Genomic DNA, 21,906 nt, shown 5'->3' on the forward strand with positions numbered 1-21,906 from the left:
CGTGTCCACCTCCCCATGATAATGAGATCGTGGGTCTTCTTGTTGTTTCTCTAGATCGTGGTGGATAATGCACGATAGAACCTCTGGGAAGATGTTAAGTCTCTATTGGTATGTGAGACTTAGGTGCTAGGTCCGACAATCTGAGCTTGGGTGCTAGGCCTGTGACCTTCTGGGTGCTGGACTTGTTGATCCTCTGGGTGCTAGGCCTATGACCTTTTGTTTGAACGAGAGTGAGTATTTCTCAGTGAAGTGTACTTGGGGGTTTGAGCCAACCCCCTATGAAGAATAGGGTGGGCCGACCACCCAGGTGGTTATTGAGCATGTCAGGCCGACCACCCTAGGGGTTGGGGTCAGGCCGACCACCCCTAGGGATCATTGGGCATATTGGGGCCGACCACCCTTGGGGTAGGGGTCACGCCGATCACTCTCTTGGACACACTGGGGCCAACCACCCCTGGGGTAGAGGTCAGGCCGACCACCCCTAGGGCTCTTGGGCCTGCTTAGGCCAACCACCCCTAGGGCTCTTGGGCCTGCTTAGGCCGACCACCCCTAGGGGTTTTAGGCTTGGTCGATTTCCCCATAGGTCCTGGACTATCTTTTTTGCCCGTCGGTCTTTTCTCAATACTTTGTCGTTTTTTCCCTGATTTTGTGATGTCACGTGTCACATTCTCATTCGCCGCATCATCCTCATATTTTTTAGGGATAACAGAGATTACATCTCATAGCCTATCAAGTGTCATTGAATCTTTTCGTAAAAATCAATGATCTTCCTATCCAAGTTGAAAGCTCACACCTAGCCTTCCAAGTTGTTCCTCTAACACACAAAGATGTGTGTGAGCACGTAGGATTCACATGTTGATTTAAGGTTCTCTAGATATTCTCAACACATGGGATCTAGAAAGGTTTAAGAAGAGAGAAGGTTGTGGAGAAATTCTATTGTTTCTTTTCTTTAAGAGAGTGATAACCAAAAAACTACTTACTTGAAAGGTATCACTTCTTTTCAGGTTTATAAAGATAATTAAAACAATTTTAATATTATTTATTTAATTAAATTAAAACTAATTAATTATAACCTATTTTAATTATTTAATTTAAATCATATTTAAAAATAATAATTAAATAAACAAAATAATTTTGAAATTCAAATCCCAGGGGTGTGGCACACATGTGTGTGGCGCCACTTATGTGTTATCCCTGATTTTCTCATTTGTTTTTTTAATTAATTTTAAGACAATATATTTATTCTCAAAATAAATATCAGTTAATTCAAAATTAACATTATCTTAAAAAGTATCAGTTTTAAATAACTATCTTATAATAAGATAATAATTAACTCTCTCAAATATTAATCCAAACATGATTAATATTTATTTTTAACTAATATAAAGTGTTTCAAATAAAAACTAATTAGTTAATTAAATAATTAATTCACAATTAATCAATTGTCCATAATTATCACATAATTATCTATTTGCCATAGAAAATTAATTCATTTACAATTTAGTCATTTTCTCTATTAATCTTCCTTATGACATCATTACCCTTGACAGTGTAGGACAGAGACGACCCGAAGACCATGGACCTATAATACAAAGCTCTAATAAACCATATTATTAATCAGACTCTTTATTTCAACAATATTTTTTATTAATTTCATTATTACTCCACTATAAATATGGAATTGCACTCTAAGTATTTATAAAATTATATTTACAGAGTTTTCTCTTGTAGTCCATTGATGTAATCAATAAATGTAGTTTTGTCATCCATTTATTGGTTCGTTAATTAGAACTGGTCAAAATTATCATTTTACTCTTCTAATTACCTCTTGTTCCTTAAGTACCATTAATTCACTAGCAAATAATTAATCTATAATCAAATTATAGATTTTAGCTCAATAACTATTCAGTTTCAAAATTAACCCTTAAGGGAACCAATATTCGATCAGTTAGGAAAGCATGGATTTCATTATTGTAAAATCATGTTCACAACCATTCATGATACTGAACCTCCAAAACAAAAGTGACTAGCCTCATTGGATTAAAAGACCTTAACGAATAAATCAAAAGATCCAATAAACATAAACAAGAGTTCATGATCACTCAGGATTTAGACTGATCTACAAATGATTATCTATTATTATATGAATTAAATCCTTATAAAAATGGTAAGTTTATAAATATAGTTAATCCATATCGGTCTTATCATATATAATCACTATTATATACAACACATTTATCAAGATGCATATCCACATCATTAATCTGAATCAAGATTACTTGCATCCCATATGATTAGTAAACTATACTAGCAACCATTCATTAAAGATTCATTATTTTAATATGTTGTTGACTATCTTTGATAATTGTGTATTGTGTTAAATATTTGATGTCAATTCCTTCGACAAATTCACACATTTTAGTGTTTGAATAGCTTGTTTACTTAGTTTCTGTGTTTCAAGGTTTTATAGGCAATAGAGCAGAATAGGTGAATTTGGAGGTATGAACAGAAGAAATGAATGAGTTGTGGTGGCTCATGACTTGGAAGGGAAGAAAGGGAGAATTTGTAGAAAAAAAAATTTGTAGCGTCGAGGCGCCACTATTCTAGTGCCTCGGCGCTCATGGTGGATTTTGTGCGAAAAATTGTTGTTAATTACTGCTTTAGTGTTATCTATGATTGTTAATTTATGATGGAATGAATCATTGGACTTTTTTAATTAATGATATGAATGTTTAGTGGTAGTGAATTAGTTCTTAACTATATTTTATAATTTTTTAAAGTCATTCTTGCAAATTTCGTTTGTAATTTTATTTTAGACAATCAAAATCCATTTTAACCTTTTGAATAATAAATGGAGTGATAGTCCTTGTGGGTTCAACTCGTACTTTATCGCTATACTGAAGTAGTGGTAAGATCTAAATACAAATAATTGTTAAATTTGATACGGTTAACGACACGTATCAATTTTATTCATTATATATGATCTTAATTCTCCCATACTAATACAAGATCATATTCTCATAAATGAATATAGAATTTTATGATATTTATACAAATTATTCAAATAATAATTATAACATTCAAATATAATAAAATTGTACTTTTATTTAAATCAATAAAATGCATTTTTACATGCTTTTAGGGCATAAACCCTAACAATCATATTGTGTGACCTGCTAAAATAATTGTGTCGTATTCATGTTCACATTTTTGACATGTTTAACAATCTTGTCATGTTCGTGTTATGTTAATCGTGTCGAGTCATAATCATGTCGACACAAATATCACAAGTTTACACAAATTGCCACCCCTAACGATAGCTCCAACATCTGTTGATTTGATCCACCACTGATAGAGATCAGGGTAGAATCACCAAGAGATTGCATCGGGTTGACTGAGACTCTAAAACATGATGGTTGCATTCTCGTGGTCTGGGCCGACATTGTCTTAATACTCACGAGCAATTCTACATTCATTGCCTCAAGTCTCTCCATTTTTTTGCATTCCTTGTTCATCTACGTTGTGAGAGCTTCAACCTGGGCGGCTAGATCAGGTGTTCCATTCATGTCAGCCATGGCTCTTATAATGAACTTCGTAATCTTTCATTGATTGTCTGATTGCTAGGGCCCCATGGTGGGCACCAAGTTATAGAGACTCTGTCTACAATTACAAAATTGGGCACCAGTAGCCTATCAAGAACAAAGAAAGAGGCAAGAGTTAAATTGAGAGCACCGGTGGGGTGTTAGCCAAAGATACTTCGACACTCAAGTCAGTTCGATTGTGATTAGATAATGAAATAACAACAAATAACAAAGAAATAATCGACAAACATGAATTGATGAATGCTTCAAAGGATGATGGAACATTTGGGGAATAAGGATGAGGTCGGATAGCTAGTCAGGTTGAGAGAATAAGAGTAGTTTGTTATTGGTCATCATATGTCCTAGAGAGTTATCCAGCCTTTACTTTTATAAGTTCCTCCCTCAATCCTCTCTCCCTCCTCTCCAAGTTGTTGTGCTTAACTCGTTCAAAGGTTTTTTTACCAGAATATCTGAAGAGAGTAACGTCTACTCACTCTTTAGTTGACTTGATCAAAGCCTCTAGCTGATAAGATAGATTCGGATATGGATCTGGGTATAGGGTTAAATGTTGTGAGGCTTGTTAATGGGTATGGGCTGCCCATATTAATATGAGACCTCAATATATAAGATCTTCTACAATTTGTATCACATAACTAACAATAAGTGATCTTTTACATATATGGGTTTTTTTCTTTCATATATATACAAACACAAGGATAAAATTAACATATATGGTTGGCCAATATTTTTTCCACCAGTACGGTAACACATTATTTATCAAAATATATATGTTTTGTTGCTTTAGGGTTGTGGCAGTGTTGATGTTACTGAAATTGAGTTAAAAATTGTATAATTTTAACAGTTAACATTCTAAAATAAAACAAAAATTGAGATTATGTACCTCTCAAGAAATGGAATCAATACCAATCCAGATACAAAGCAAAAGACACTGGGATGAAAAAATAAAATATGTTGATTTCGAAGCAAGTAGAGAATTGATAACAACTAATTGCAACTATGATGTAATCCAAAAAATGTGTAGTCAACACAATATCACCACAAAATCAACAATAAGGTAAAGATGATCTCCAATGGTGGTGTTGCCATTAAAATTTGAAGAAGAAGAAGCAGAAAGAATGAAAGAAAGAGATGGAGAGAGAGGTGTTGGGCACAAGAAAAAAAAATGAGAAGGAATAGGTTATAAACATAAAAAAAAAATATTTTATCAAAAAAAAAAAATTTTTACACTTCTTTATAATTTTCTTTTGAGTTTTATATTGTTTCATTTCTATCCTTACTTGTTTTTATTTTTTACTTTTTATGTTTCAATATAAAATTTTAATTTTTTATTTGAGCGGGATAAATTCTTGTATATTTTTTCTTTCTACATTGTTTTGCGATATGCTTAATTGAGTTTGGTAAGAAAAAAAAAGCTTATGTGATATTTAAACTTATTTAGCTATATTAATATTTCAAAAAAATTATTTATGCATGGTTGCACAACTTTTATATTTTAAACTTTCCATCGATTATTTATTAAATTTTATTGCATTATACATTTATTTTACTTCACATCACAAATCTCATTAGTTTAATTATCTTAAGTTTTCTAACAAATATCCGCATATTATTAACTACTGACAACCTAAGAAAAATATATATTTTTGCTCATTTATTAAAAACAAAAAATTACTTTACTTTTATTTATTAGAAAATAAATGTGCTAATTTGATTTTTACAAGAAAGATGCAAAAAAAAATTATATTTTATAGAATATATATATTTTTATCATAAAAATAATTTAAGCAGTAGGAAGTGCTAGGTAGTGTACCTTGCACGTGCAATCTTTCTAAGTATTAAATATAAAAAATAGGAAGATTTTTTTAAAAAAAAATTTGTAGCATTATAATGTTGGATTTAGTATATTTTAGTGTGTTTGATTTGATTGTTTGCGAATGATTCTAACATTATTCTACTAAATTTTTCTAGGTTTTCTACTTTTAAAAGCTAGTTTTTGTTTTGTTTTGTTATTTTATTTTATATATATATATATATTTGATGGTGTTCGATGGTTGTATAGGAATAGCAAGAGCTAGGGTTTCAATTCATTTTGATGCATTTCGACACCACTTCGATATATTAATAGAATATGAACAAACATTGATTCAATATCACATTGTTGTTTTTTTTTTTATGGTGTTCAATATTTAATGTCATAACTTTTTATTATCACATTTTGATGCTCGCTCGATGCTCTTTGATGGAGTTCAATAAATAGTTTTTTTTTTCTCTTCATATTAATAATTTTGTATTGAATGTATGTCAATGCAACTCAAATGTGTTTCAATGCATGTATGTTTTCGTTATTTATTTTGTTCTTGTTGATGTTTGATGCATGCTTGATTGGTTTTGATGCATGTGAATAGTAATGAATCTTTTTATGGCATAATTTCGATTGGCTTTGATGAATGCAGATTTGATGCTTTTCAGAATATTAATTATATGCATTTTTTGATATATTTCAATGGGTTTCGATACAATTTTTATATCAAATTATATCGAACTTCACAAAGAACACTTCACATAATGTATCAAACCAGCGTCGAATCCCATCTAAAACTGATTTTTTTTCATACAGAACAATACATATATCAAAGGCCATATAAAACTTATTGAAATAATAAAAAAAAGAGTTGCAAAATTTGGGAAAAAAATTAATTTAAAAAAAAATCGACAAAAATCCAAAATCAACACAAAAGCAAGTACATAACTATTTGAAATGTGTAAATATATTTTTTAAATCAACACTTATATCTGTACTATATTGAGTCGCCAACTACTTCCACATATATTCTCTTTTTCAAGAACCCTAAATTTTGATATTGTGGTGGGTTTAGTTGTGAATCTTTGTGTTTTAAGTTGAATAATTCAATCTTTATATTGATTTACGGGAGAATGGGAGGGAGTCTTTAATTTTGGTTGTTCTTTAATTTTGCCTTAATGATGGTGATAAGATGGAGAAAGAGAAAGAGAAAGAAGAGATGGAATGAGGGTTGGTATTATGACGAGGACAATTTTGTTCAAATATTACCTTATAATATATGTTTTTGATCTTGATGCACATAAACTTGAATTTCCTTTAAAAAGCTTAAATTTTCATTATTTTAGGCCTTGTAGGGAAAAAAATGAAATCCAAAAGATTTTATTCTTATATTTTGATTGAATCAATTAGGAATTCTTTTTCTAAAAAAACTAAAACTTAAATGTAGTATAATTTTTTAAAAATTATAACAATTATAAATACATACAAAAAAAGAAAATATTAAAAAAATATCTTATCAAATTTGTGGAAAATATTTTCCTTTATTTTTTCCCTTATATTTCCCCTCGTAAAATTTTGAAGGCATTAGACTAGGTGCCCACTTTTAGATAATCTTTTTAATTCTTACCAATTTATTAATTCTCTTACTCTATACCGAAATTTATAATGAATGTTCTCATTACACTCTTTCTGAACACACTGACGGAAGCAGGTGTCCACTCGCGTGTAAAAAATTAACTTGTATTATTTGCAATTGTCAAGAGTTGAACTCATGCCCCTTGAGATAGCATAAGAAGCAACACAATCATAGAATGAAACTCTTTTTATTGTTAATTAATAGCTTTGAATAATATTTAATTACAAATAAACACAACAAATACATAGTTAAATTAATAGCTAAAAATTTATACTTTTTATTTTGTTAACCCTAGTAATATAACTTTCAAACCTTGTGGTTTAAATTTTAAAGAGTTGTGGTTTAAATTTTAAAGGATCATGGTTTATATTTTATATGATTGTGATTTAGATTTTAAGCCTAGTGGTTTAACTTTTAAGCATTATGGTTTAAATTTTAAAAAATTATGGTTTAAATTTTAAAAAATTGTAGTTTAAATTTTAAGTCTTGTGGTTTAAAATTTTAAGTCTTGTGGTTTAAATTTTAAAGAGTCATGGTTTGAATTTTAAATATTAGTGGTTTAAATTTTTAAGAGTCGTAGTTTAGATATTAAGCCTAGTAGTTTAACTTTTAAGTCTTGTGGTTTAAATTTTAAAGAGTCGTAGTTTAAATTTCAAGACTTGTGGTTTAAATTTTAAAGACTTGTGGTTTATATTTTAAGCCAAGTGGTTTAAATTTTAAAGAGACGTAGTTTAAATTTTAAATGATTATGATTTATATTTTATATGATCGTGATTTAGATTTTAAGCCTAGTGATTTAAGTTTTTAAAAGTTGTGGTTTAAATTTTAAGCTTTGTGGTTTAATTTTTAAAGAGTGATGATTTAAATTTTAAGCCTTGTATTTTATATTTTAAGTTTTATGGTTTGCATTTTGAAGAGTTGTGGTTTAGATTTTAAGCATTGAGGTTCAATTTTTAAAGGGTCATGATTTATATTTTAAATGATTGTTGTTTTTAAAATTTGTGGTTTAAATTTTAAAGAGTTATGATTTAGATTTTAAGTATTGATTTTTACATTTTAAAAAATAATTTTTCATAGATTAAATACAATTCTATAAATATAGGTGTCACACATATATATGACACACTACAATTATAATGCATTTCCAATTTAACTATAATATAACAAATATAATATACAGTACAACAATACCTGTAACCATGTGCTCAATTAAATGTAATTTGGGAAGTTTCATGATAATAATGGGTAAAATTTAACTAAATATATTTAGGTCTTGTTTGGCATGGCTTTAGAAGAGTTTTTGAAGTTTTAAATTTACTTTTAGGTGTGTTTGGATGAAATATATAGTTTTTTTTTTTTAATTTAGAAGAGCTTTTTAGAGAATTAGTAACTCACCAGCTTCTTCAGGAAGAACATCTACAAAAACACGGGAAGCTATTTTCTTGTTTTAATAAATCTTTCATAATACTTATTTTACCCCTATTTTTTATAAAAGAAAAAAATAAATTACATATATATCCTAAATTGTGCAGATAACAGTTATAAAATATGATTTTTTTTTCTTAAAAAGTATTATATCTAATTTTTCTAAAAAAAAACCACGTACGATTTCTTTAGTTTTTATTTTTCTTGTTATTGTTTTATGTACATAATCTGTCTCTAACTACATTTAGATTTTTATATTTGAATATTCAATTTAAAATTTTAGATTTTTTGTTAATTGTGTTTAGATTTTTATGTTTGTATTTATTTATTGATTAATATCAATTCATATATGTATGCAATTAGTTTTTTTTTCAAAAGAACTATTAATTTTCAAATGAGTTCAGTCATAACATATATTATTATTAGGGAAATTTGTGGCAAAAATCATTAAGCAATTCAAAAGATTACACTTAAATCACTAAATAGTTTTTTTTTGTGGCAAAAGTTAGGAAGTTATCTGAAAGATTGTACTTAAGTCATTAAGTAGTTTTTTTTGGCGACAAAAGTCAGTAAGTAGTCTAAAATATTACACTTAAGTCACTAAGTAGTTGTTTTGTTGCAAAAGTCACATTTTACACAAATTTTATCTTAATTTTAATTAATCAATAGATGTTTAAAAATATATATTCATTACATTATCAATATAATAAATGGAATCTTTTTTAAAAATTAAAAATAATTTAAAAATTTCTAATATAAAAATATTATTCAATATTACTTAGATTAAATTTTAGAAAATAATACAATTTAAATTGAATTAAAACTTAGTATATTTAAAATTAAATAATATTTTATGTTATAACTTTTGATTTTTTTTTTATTTGTAAAATAAATTTCAAATAATTTTTCAATGTTTGAATTGTATGTTTTTATGTTTTTATTAATTAATTAAAATTAAGATAAAGTTGGTATAAAATATGACATTGTAATTAAAAAACTACTTAGTGACTTAAGTGTAATATTTCAAATTACTTACTAACTTTTGCCACAAAAAATCTATTTAATGGTTTAAGTGCAACCTTTCAGCCTACTTATTGACTATTGCCGCAAAAAAAATCTACTTAGTGACTTAAGTGCAACTTTTCACACTGATGGACTCAAAATGGGTATGTTTAAAATATTTATATTGCAAGCGCACGAATCGTTTATATAGAATAGTGATCGTGTAAGCAAGGATGTCAAACCCAAACGAGTTGTCTAAAATAAAGAATAAAACTATTTTAAACCAAAATTAATAAATTCTAACCTAGCTCCAAAGATTGATGAAATTTAATGTCAGGAACATAAAATAAAAGATTTAAAATAAAACTATTTAAGAGAATACAAATAAATCAATTATGATTTGAAAATAAGTTGTAAAAGAAAGATTATTAAGATACAAGAATCCACAAAATGTAAGTTTAATAATACCTATTAGTATATTGATTCCTTAGTTTTAGTGATAGTTAAAATAAGTCAAAGTATCATTTTCCAAATAGATTTATAATTTTAAGTACAAATTATTTATAAAAAGATAGGATTTTTCTTCACTTTTAAAAAAAAATATAATTTCAAAGTATTTAATGTGAATCAACCTAATGAAACAACAAAAAATCAAGTAACATTATTTATAAGGCAAAACATAATATTTTTGTTCTAAGTATTAGATATGTACAATTTAATGACATATCTTACACAAAGAATATTATGTTTTGTAAAATGAAGAACAAAATACAATATTATCTAATAATCCAAAATATGAGATATTAAAGATGAAAGACATATATGAAGAAGAAAAATCCATAAACTTTGTTGCATTACAAGGGAAATCAACATACAACATAAATATTATCTAGTTACAAGTTATTTCATCATGATCTTAATAATCTTATAAAAAAGATCAGAAGTACATAACTAGAAAATAAATTATAAAATAAATAAAATACATACTTGAAAATGCTCTTGAAAAATACTAAAATGGAAGAGAGAATGATAGAAAAGATGATGGTTAACCAAAAATTAAGTACACCAAAATGGTCTTGAAATTTATATATTTATAGCCAAAATGAAATTATTAAACTAATCGATTAAAATTAAGTAAATTGATTAGATCAATTAAATTAATAATAATATGGCATATTGGGGTAAATTTTAGGGTGTAAAGATAATTTTGTGGTGAAAAATGTAAGAAAGTTGAGTAAAAAAATGACATTTTTGAACAAAGTAACAAGGGGACATTGTTGGACTAAAAAAAATTAGAGGCATGCATGGGTGGTCGCTGGCAGGGAAATTGGGCTCAGGCTGGGCAATTGGGCGCAGGCCCAAGTGGCTGGGGCTGGCGTGTGGGTCGAGTGGGGCAGGCGGGCCCAGGAGGCTTGGGCTAGCTGAGTAGGCGTGGGCCTGGGTGGAAGGTGCAGCTGGGAGCCGGCCTGGAGGCGTTGGGCCTAGGCAGAAATCTAGCATTTGGTCTTTTGTTTTCAAATTTGCCACATTTTTTCTTTCTTTTTCTTAGCTTTCAAGAGCTAAAAAAAATACAACATAATTCCTCTAAAATAAATATAAATAAAGTCATGATAAAATATTTTTAATTATAAAATAAATCATATTAATTCTTTAAAATTATTAATTACAACTTAATTTAATTTAACATTTAGTTTTAATAAAACACACATTTTTTTAAACTACAATAAAATAACTAGAAAAACACATACAAATATATAATATCAAAATAAATTCAATAAATTTAAAATTACTTATAAACTTAACAAATTAATTAAAAACTCGAGAACTAAGCAATAATTAACATATAAAATATGACAAAATAACTCTATTTTGTAGAATTATTGCACACTACTTAATGATTTTCGATATTTATTTTATAAGAGCTTTTATGTAGTACATACCAAACACTATGAAAAACTCTTCAACAAAAATAAAAAACTCTTTTAAAATATAAATCCAAAGAAAAATTAGAAAGTTAAAATTTTTACTTATTTTCTTCTTATATCTAAGAGTAAAAATAAATATTATGTCAAATAGACACTTAGAACTAAAAGTGAAAACTATGGCAAACATGCCTGTGAACTACTCGTGAATGTGATAGTTGTCAATTTTTCCCTAAAAAGTTTCATAAATAAAATGCAAGGGGCAAACAAGTCTTTAGTGGAGCTCAACTTTAGATTCTTTTGGACAATAGTTTCGCAGTTAATTAAATGTTAATGTCATATTTTGTCAAAAAAAAAAAATGTTAATGTCATATAAATATATAAATAAATGAAATAATAGAAATATTTTTGTTCCGCGCCAGTTTCATAGCTAAGCTCCCCAATCCCCAATGCCTTCATTGAGATTCGATAGTGACTTGTCCCTCTTTTGCTTAGTCCAGTTTTGTATTATTTCAAAATGCAGAACAACTGTCGTTGTGAACTTGGCTCAAGAGGCTGAGCTTCTACTCTTTCAATGGCGTCTCTCACTCCCGGCGTGCTTTCCAAGCTTCTCAACAATGCAGCCAACAAGGACGTCAAAGTCACCGGAGACCACCGCTCTGCCCTTCTTCAGGTCATCGAGATCTTACCATCACTCGCCGGAGCCGACGACGGCGATCCATGGCGGAGCAGAGGTTTTTTCCTCAAAGTTTCGGATTCGGTTCATTCCGCTTACGCCTCCATCTCTGATCAGGACTTGGATTTAATATACAACGACGAGATTCAGCTGGGTCAGTTCGTTTACGTAACTCGTCTAGACGCGGCTTCTCCGGTTCCGATACTTCGCGGGTTGAAGCCCATTCCTAAGAGGAAACCCTCTCCTTGTGTAGGACAACCCATTGATTTGGTTCCTAGCGATTTGCTTCCTCTCCGTGAAGCTGGAGCTTATTTTGGGTTTTCAAAGATCAAAAGTAAAATACCAAAAAATGATAAGAATGTGGATAAGGGTTCGGTGATAAGTGAGTCAAAAACGGCCATTGTTAAGGCCAAGGCTAGGAACTCGGTTTCGAAAAGTAGTTCGTTAGTGAAGAGTAGTCCTGGGAATAGAATGCCGTTTGAGGGTTTGGAGTTGAGGAGATTGAGTTTGGATTCGGCTAGTAGAAGATCTTGGGATCAGAAGTCGGCATGCAAGAACGACACTGCTCAAAGAACTGTTCCACGTTCCAAGTCCAAACAAGTTTCGGCTTTGGTATATTTTCTGCTCATACCATTTTTTGTTTTTTCAATTTGAATTTTTAGAAGCACTTTTTTAGTCTGTTTCTGTGTTTATGCAGTCTCTTGTTCTGTTTCTTAGAGTATTTGTTTATTCCCCACTTGGTATTATCTTACTATGTCCTCGAATCTCTATGGTCAAATGAGACGTTATTTTTGATTGACTGAGTACATCGATATGTAACATAATAGAGTAATGCTACACACTCTAATTACAATGTCTATTTAATTTTATCTATGCTTTTTAGTGGACATCATCTTTAAGATTAAATTGTATGGTTAAGATAGTTGTATGATTAAGATTAGATTGTGTAATTAGAGTGTGTAAATTAAGGGTGTCTCAATCATTACTCGTAACAACTAACAACATAAAGATGGAGAAATTTTCTATTTTGCTTATATCTAAAACTAAAAACAAAAGATGAGTAAAAGCTTTGATAATTAAAAGTTTTTGTGTTTGAATATCCATAATATAATATTTTTTTGGGATGACAAGTACTTTTTAAAGTATCTAGATGATCAATGAAAAATCATTAAGTAAATTAGAAATTATGAAAAGTGTTTTAATTAAAAAAGGTCTTATCTTCTCCCCAAAAATCTTTTATTGGAAAGAAAGACTTTATTTTTTACCCAATTACTTCAAAAAGATTTTAATTCTTAAAGCTAAGAAACAGCTCAAAAAAGCTTAATCAAACGGACTGTCTTAATGTGATTCCCCTCTTCCTGTGTTTCTTATAAAAATTAAGAATTTTATTTTATTTATTCTTTTGTGTGTAATCTTCGGTCACAATTCATAGACTGTAGTAAATGTCATCAATGACACATAATGTTATCTATTGGGCAAATGGGTGAAAGTTAATGTTACTTCTAGGGAGCAGTAGATGTTCTGTATTCTTTGCTTTATATTGTAGCTTCTTTAGGTAGAAATGCTAATACTTTTAGCATCAATGAAAACTCTGCTGGCCACACATTGTCAGATTATGTTCTGCATTACAAGGAAGCTGATGAATTGTGATTGCTGCAGGTCATTTCTGATAAAGAAACTTCTCCTAAGAATATTTCAACTCTAAAGAGCCAAAATCTTATCACCTCTCCCTTGAAAAATGAGAATAGTACCCTTTCTCCATCATTGATGAAAAAACCTTCGAAAAAAGAACTGAATTCATCATCTGAGTGCATTACTCCAATCCGTCTTGTTAAGGTGCCCTTTACTTGCAAGATTGGGTCTGGACAGAAAATCTCATGGGATATGCTGCCACACACAATTACTGAACTTGGAAAGGTATGCTATATCCAGTCAATTTTTCTTTGCAAAGAGTTGTTACCTATGTGATGTAGATTTCATATTAATATTCTGCTTGGTTGTCCCTGCTCATTTCAGCAAGCTGTTCAGCATAGGAATGGTGCATATTTAGCTGCTATACGCAGCCTTGAAGAAGCATCAGCAGCAAATGGTGTCATTCGTTGCATGGGGTATGATATTTATGTTCTTCTCTTGTATTTTTATTGAGAATCATGCTCAAATTCAATGCCGTACTCAAATGAAGATTTCAACATATTTGCTTCATTATGTGCCCATATTTTGCTTGCTGCTTTCAAGTAGAAAGAAGAACTCTAAACAGTTCTGTTGATAATGCTAGGGAGAAAATTTGATTCTTTATCAAAGTCTAATTGTGTGCAATTTGGATTCTTTGTTCAATGACCAGGATGAGAATACTTTTCTGTTAAAAAATAGGAAAGATATTGGGTGATTTCCCACCTGATATTCTTATAAAGGCAGCCCTTGGTTGACTATTTTTAAGAGGAGATAGTTTAGGTCTGTACGCCCTGATTTTCCCACGGGCTGATTAGCAAGCTGAGCTGCGGCCTAATCATGATTATCTCGTGGACCTCCCCAAGACCGGAGCTTCCGTCATAAGGTCGTACCTCCTTAGCTCAGGGCAACCCAAGGGTCCGCCAAGATTGCCTAAGACTTGAGCCTGGACTCTGAAGGACGAAGGTCGAGTTAAGTATCCAGCTCGTGGTACGAGCAGAATATGGAGGCTATGACCCTTTGTAAAGTCAACACACGCAAGGTAAACGTGCATATATCAGATATCACGTGTCTGATATGCCCCTGACTTCTCGGACACGCAGCAGGAATGTGCGTATTCAGACACCCACGACTGGGTTGGGCCGTGCGGCCCACTATCTCCTTACCTATTGATTTAACCACACTTATGTGTCAGGTTTAGGAATTAATCATGAATGTCACAGAGTTGACATGATAGGTAAGAAAGTCACGGGATGACCTTCTTACCAACTCCCAGGTGCATTCTTCTATAAATATGGGGACCCTGGGAGTTGATAGGGGTTGGATGATCTCTTGTAAGAAATATCCTGTAATCATATACCCAGAATAGAGCAATAATATTGACTAGTGGTTAGAAGGATTTTAACATTTGAACCACTTAAAAACCGTGTCTTGAGTCACCATCTCATTTTCCATGATCACATATCTGTTTTGGTTCATTATTAGCACTAATCCCTTTCTCTTCTTTTCTTAAATTACCTGTTGGCGAAGAACTGCGTCAACAAGAAAGTCCCTTTCCATTTTTAGTTATGTAATTTATTCCACCAATAACTCAATGATTTGGTTACCCTTTCTTGATTAATTTAAATTCCTGATTTTGTCTGTCTAAGCATTAACCTTTGGCTGTTTATTGTATTGTTTTAGAGTAATAAAAGTAAAAGCAGTGTCTCCTCTTGTTTCTGATTCCAGCTTGTAATCATTGACAGGGAAAATAGCTGGTAGCTTTAAGCATGCCCCCACTTGATTATGCAAGGAAGATGAATAGGACAATTTAAGGATTTATCCTCTTCATCACACTTTCGAATTAATCCCACTGCTTATGTCGATAACTCTTCTGTCTTTATTACTTCTCATAAACTCAATGTTAAATTTTTTTATCAATGGTCTCGTGCAGTTCAAATAGTTGGTTTGAGGGAAAGATAAAATTGGATTTCTTGATGAATCCACTAAGAAACCCGACACAATGGATCCCTCCTACTGTACACGGGACACTCAAAATGCTCTCGTTGTAGCATTACTTATCAATCCCAGTTTTTAACTAGGTCCAGAAAAGCAACTCCCTCAAAGCCTTAACCTTGGAAACCCAAGTTGCCACCCAAAATTTCATTTTTTCCCACAGAATTTCTAGTGTTGATTCTTCTCCTTCAAAATTTTTGCCATTTCTTTCCAACCATTCAGCCCAAAATGTTGCCAATATTATTGATCTCCACAAAACTAAAGCACGTCTTTTACCCCAATAAATTACTGGCCAACGTTTCCAACAATGTTGGGGCATGCACCAACATATACCCCAAGTAAAAAATAAAAATTTCTTACACCTTTGAAGCGAATGAACTTTCCAAAAATCATGTTTAATAGATTCTTCTTGTGATTTACAAAGTAAACACCATCTTGGTAATTAAACTTGATAAGGATGTCTTTTTTGTAAAACTTCATGAACAATTACTCTTCGCAAAGCTAGTAACTAGCCAAAGACTTTTACTTTTGAAGGAACAAAACTCTTCCATAAAGCTTTTCCCCAATCGATTTCTTTTTCCAGATCTTCAAAAATTATACTCTCAAAAGTTGACTTGCAAGAGAATCCTTCAGAACTATTTTTTACCCACACTCTACTATCCTCTAAGTAGTTACATAGAAAATAGTTTTCCATCCTTTCAAGCAAACAAAATAGACTAGGCAATTCTCTATCATTAAGATTCCTTCTAAAATGGAAAACCACCTTCCTACTGCTTGACCCAACTCACTCTCCGCCTCCACAAAATCTCTAATGCATGCATGTTTTGCTGAAGGTAGGCTTGCTAATTCTAGGGAGGTACTTTATAAAGAGTTGACTCCTATCCATAATCCTCCCAAAATCTAATTTCTGAACCCTTGGCCTTGAATTTTACCAACTTCAAAAAATTTCATACAAAGATGATATCCCTTCCATGAACTTCTAGCTGTCATTCTTTCACCTCTCTTAGTGTCACAAGTAGTTTCTTCTAAAAAAAATCTACTTTTTATCACTTAATGCCACAAGGAATTACTTTCCTTTGGAAATTTCCACAATTGCTCTCATAAGGAAAGCATTATTTCTAAGCTCTAATCTAAGTTTTTTTTTCCTTTTGACATTGGGGAGGGGGTTTCGAACTTGGACCTCCTCTTGAGCTCTAAGTTACCTATCCCCAAACCAACCCTGAATCATGGCTTACAAACTGATTCCCAAGCCACCAAATGATCATTACTTGAAACATCACTTCCATTGCATAAAGTATCCCTCATCTTTTTCTCCATTGCACTTATGGCAGACTTTGGAGCCTTAAACAGATTTGATGAAGTTTAGTCTACCCCCTCTTGACAGAAGAGCGCTATTCCACCCATCCAATCTTTAGCAAACTTTGCTCAACATCAATGTAAAATTGGTGCCCAAAATGATAGATTTCTACGATTCCCCCCAAAAGGCAATCCTAAGAATTTCTAGGGCCATCCGCCTACATCACAACCTATTATTCCAGCTTGCTGCCCAATACTTTCAGTAGTTACATTTGATCCCAATAGCTGGCTCTTATGCATATTGGTCTCAATTCCGAACTCCCACAGAATACCTTAATCATCTTCAGAAGGGTTGTTAAGGAACTCGTGTCATCATTTACAAAAAAATAAGGTGTGATCAGCAAATTGTAAGATGACTATCTTTGATTTTCTCCCTTCCAACTTCAAAGCCTTTAAATCAAAAATCAACTTTGGCTTTGTCCACTCAAAACGTCCACAAATATCAAATAGAATACTAATGATAAACATCCATTAATCCATTTTTTTCCATGGACCACCAATCCCTTTCTTCTTCGTGACAAAATCTGAAACATCCCAAATCCCAAATAAACATAATCATAGGCTTTTCTTTTGACCTTTGGCTATTAAGCCTATCAGGTGATTGAAAAATTATAAACATTGGAAATCTAGAATGTGTTGTATGTAAACGTGACCTAACAATGGGGTTGAAAATGTTAATTTATTCTATTGGTAAATGTTTTCTTTAAAAAATGTGGTACATTGGAGCAAACCATTGATTATACCATGCATGAAGGAAGAAACGTCCCCTTCTCATTTTCCTATTGTTCTCTCTCTCTCTCTCTCTCTCTTTCTCTTTTATCTCCTTTCAGCTCCAGCTAAAAAGTTTGTTACAATCTTAAGATGACAATTTTTAGTCTATGAGGCTGGACCTAGGGTGAAGCTACTAATGTTTGCAAATTTTCTCTGTTCTTTTTGACTATCGATGTTAAAAATTAAGACATAAGATTTCACTGTTTTTTTTTTTGACATTTGGGGAGGGGATTCGATCTTGAACCTCAGGTGTATTATCATTAGGCTATACCACACAAGATTACACTCCTTATGAGAGTAGTTTGTTTTAGTGGTTTCATTTCTGTTAATAATTAAATCGAAACAAACTTAAATTTTACTGTTTATGGGCTCTTGTTTTATGGAGGAAGTGTTTACTTTCCAAGTAACTTGGGTTGTTTTTTTTACTGTTCTCTTGCTGCTTTTGTCCAATAGGATCAATACCTATTTGTAATGGATTATTTGTAATATGTGCACTGCTTGTGCAATCAAGTTGCTTGATTGCTTGGTCCTCCTTTCTCCGTTCTCTATGACTGTGACGGGTAGATTGAGTGGTCATTGCTCTATTGAGGCATGGAAAGGTTGAGGGGTCAAGCTCCATGGTTTGTTTGAATAAGGCTTGATGTTCGAATCTTGATGGGGACATAGGGCTTAATGGAGTTCAACAAGAAATAACTATAACAAGAGTAAGCATAATATTTTGTTAGGATCCCACATTAACTAAGTATGAGTTTTGTAGCTGGTTTATAACCACTTGAGCAGCCTCCTCTCATAGGCTAGTAAGAGTGAGTTATACCAAAGAGGTTGTAACAATGATATCAGACTCAACATCTTCTAGTGGGACTGTCATGGAAGTGGTGACTTGGGTGAAGTCACCTAGAGGGTCACGAAAGGCGTGAACTTTGTGCTTCTGTGGACATCACTCTAAAGGGAGAATGTATTGTTAAAATTCCACATTAATTAACTTTGGGTGTAGTTGGTGGTTTTTTAACCACTTGGGAACCCTCATCTCAAGGGCTAGTCTTTTGAGAGTGAGTTCTACTTGAGAGGCTGCATAATTGCTGGCCTTTACTATTGTTACAACCACTTGTGCAGAACCCACCCCAAAAAGACTAACATATGAGAAACTACTTAGTTGATATTTAGTCGATGTGGGATCCTAACATATTTCAAAAGGTAATCTCACATAAAGACAATGAAAATTTATATTTCTGCGTGTTGGAGCTCTTTCACTTGTTTCCGCTGTTTAATTGTCATTATCTGTTGGTTATGCTGTCACATTGGTGTATGTCAAACCCTTTTCTCTTTCCCCTTTTGGATCTGGTTTCTGAGGTACTGCTGGTTGTATAATTTGGTGATGAACTAATGACAGTGATGATTCACATCTTTTTTTGGTAGCATGTGAATGCGAAATATATTTATGTTAACATATTCCTGAGGATGATCGTAGCTGTTATTTCTTATTTTCTCACTCAAATAGCCAAATAAATAAGATCAGAGTTATTGTTTTCATTTCAGGGTTTTTGCAGAACTCTGTGAGTCTTCTAATAAATCATCGGCAGGATCATTGGTCCAGAAATTTTTGGACCTTAATCAGAGAATGCAGTGTTCAGCAAATGGTGTTGATTTCTTAGTCAATTCAAGGCTTTCTGGAGCTGATCCAAGCATTTATTGTTCTGCTAGTAAGAATGCCACATTATGGGTTAAAGCTGCTGTAGGAACTAATCTGTCCACATTCGATCTGTTCAGAAAGCAGGAGAAGGATGAAATTCTAAATGGTGAGAAGTGTCATCATGTTGTCCTAGAGAATGCTCAAGAACTGAATTTTGAGATTTGTTCACCTACAAGCAAACTAAGTCGAAATCATACAACGCTTTTATCAGATTTAACTGCTAAGGGGTCTCAGTCTGCCTCAGGGTGGTTGCCGTCAGCCACAAGGAAATCGATTACTGAAAGGGAGGATTTGTGTAAAGGGGAGAGAAAATTAAATGAGGCAGCTAGTTTAGCTCAAAAAATTCTATTTGCTTCTCAAGAATGGTTCTTGAAGTACTTGGAGGATTCATTAAACATTGGATTTGGGTTGAAAAGAGAGGAAGGTGGTCCTGAAGTTGCATCACTTCTGGGACAGCTCAAAAGGGTCAACCACTGGTTGGGCGACCTAGTTACAAAAGGAATTTGGGAAGACGAGAGGATTGAAGGATTGAGGAAGAAGCTATATGGGTTTTTGTTGGAGCATGTTGACTCTGCTGTTGCTAACAACCAGTAAGTAAGTTGATCTATAACAGAACACTAACATGAAACATAGGTTTTAATTTAATTCTCTTGTGCTGACATTAGGCTTAGTCAAGATTCAAGAATCTAACGGCAAAGTATTATCAAGCGTTGCTTTGTGTCTACATCTTCCCTATTTTTATTACTTATCCTAACTTCTAGAAATTGATGAGAGCTAGCAGCACCTTGACAACTTGAGATGACACTTTCCTACCATTTGTTAATCAATTGTATAGTTGAACTTTGGCACTAAGGTGTAATGGTGTTTGTAATGTTAGCTTTCATTATTGACCTTCCATTTTTTCTAGTTGATCATCTCTCTCTAGTCATTTCTTTTAATAACAGTAGCCTTAAGGCTTCCTACAAGAGGAAGCAACAGAGATATTGACATAAGTTAAGAATTCAAAGTTCCAACCACATTAAAAAGTATATATCTGTACAATATATAAAATTTGAATAACCAGCTGAATCTTCGTTATTTATTCTTTTTTGTTTTTAGTAACTATAAAATAGAAACTTGGCATTTCATTTATTTGTTATTGGGCTTGTGGCCCATTACATTTAAAATTAAAATTAGGTATTTTTTCATATTTATGGGATTTTTAATGTTGTTTTATAAAAATATGGATATTTAATTCCATTTTTTTTCTTTTTTCACACTTATGAATTTTTTTTTTCTTCCATTTTTTTTCTATTTTTTACCAATTTTTTTATTCATCTTTTTTTTTTCTTTCCATTATTTTTCTTCTTCCTTTTATTTTTATTCATTCATGTGTTTTTTTTTCCTTCATCATTTCCTTTTGTTTTGTTTTGTTTTTTTTTTCTTCATATTTTTTTGTTTTCTTTTCTCACCTTAGTTTTTTCCTTTTTTTTCTTCATTTTCTGTACTTATTATTTTCTCATTCTATTTTTTTTCTTTTTTTCACACATATTTTAACATTACATAATTATTTTATTATTATTTTATTTCTTATCTTTTATTATTCTAATTTTTTTTATAGTTTTTTACACTAATGTAAAAAAATTAAATCAATTTTTTCAGCATTTTCTTTTTACTGTAACCCTTATAAGAACACCCAAATTTGGAAAGAAAAGTAATAAAAATATGAAAACGTGAATGAGTAACCAGCTACCTTGTCGGGAATATTCAAATCTAGAAAAAAAATTATATGAAAATGTGAATAGGTAACTAGTTATCCTAGTGGCAACATTCAAATCTAGAAAAAAAAAAATGAAACTTGAATGGGAAACTAGTAACCCTGATAGAAAAAATTAAATCCGGAAAGAAAAAAAATAGATGTGAAAACGTGAATGGGTAACCAGTTACCCTCATGGAAACATTCAAATATGAAGAAAAAAGAATATGATGAAAATGTGAATGGGTAACCAGTTACCTTAGTGGGAACATCAAAATTTGAAAAAAAAATATAGATATAAAACTTGAATGGATAACCAGTAATCCTGATAGGAATATCCAAATTTGGAAAGAAAAAAATAGATATAAAAAACATGAATGAGTAACTAATTACCCTGATGTAAACATTCAAATTTGAAAAGAATAAAAAAACTGATATGAAAACGTGAATAAGTATCTAGTTACCATTTGAAAAAACTAATATGAAACATCCAAATTTGAAAAAAAAAATCATATATGAAAATGTGATTGTTATTAGCTACTTAACCCAAATAAGGAAAAAAAAGTCATGATCTTTAAAAAAAATGTAAGAAAAAAAGTTAGAACAAAAAAATTGATTTAATTTTTT

At 31.3% G+C, this 21,906-nt stretch overlaps 1 protein-coding gene across 1 annotated transcript; it reads left to right on the top strand.

Moving 5' to 3' along the window:
* Nucleotides 1-11,820: 11,820 nt before the first annotated feature.
* LOC133782389 (uncharacterized) lies at nucleotides 11,821-20,445 on the top strand. Its single transcript, XM_062221682.1, has 4 exons — nucleotides 11,821-12,676; nucleotides 13,724-13,981; nucleotides 14,081-14,172; nucleotides 19,391-20,445. The coding sequence occupies exons 1-4, from the start codon at nucleotides 11,963-11,965 to the stop codon at nucleotides 20,136-20,138; spliced, it is 1,812 nt and encodes a 603-aa protein (XP_062077666.1). The 5' UTR covers nucleotides 11,821-11,962; the 3' UTR covers nucleotides 20,139-20,445.
* Nucleotides 20,446-21,906: the final 1,461 nt, after the last annotated feature.

The sequence above is a fragment of the Humulus lupulus genome, chromosome 6 (assembly GCF_963169125.1).
Source record: "Humulus lupulus chromosome 6, drHumLupu1.1, whole genome shotgun sequence".
NCBI classification, from domain to species: domain Eukaryota; kingdom Viridiplantae; phylum Streptophyta; class Magnoliopsida; order Rosales; family Cannabaceae; genus Humulus; species Humulus lupulus.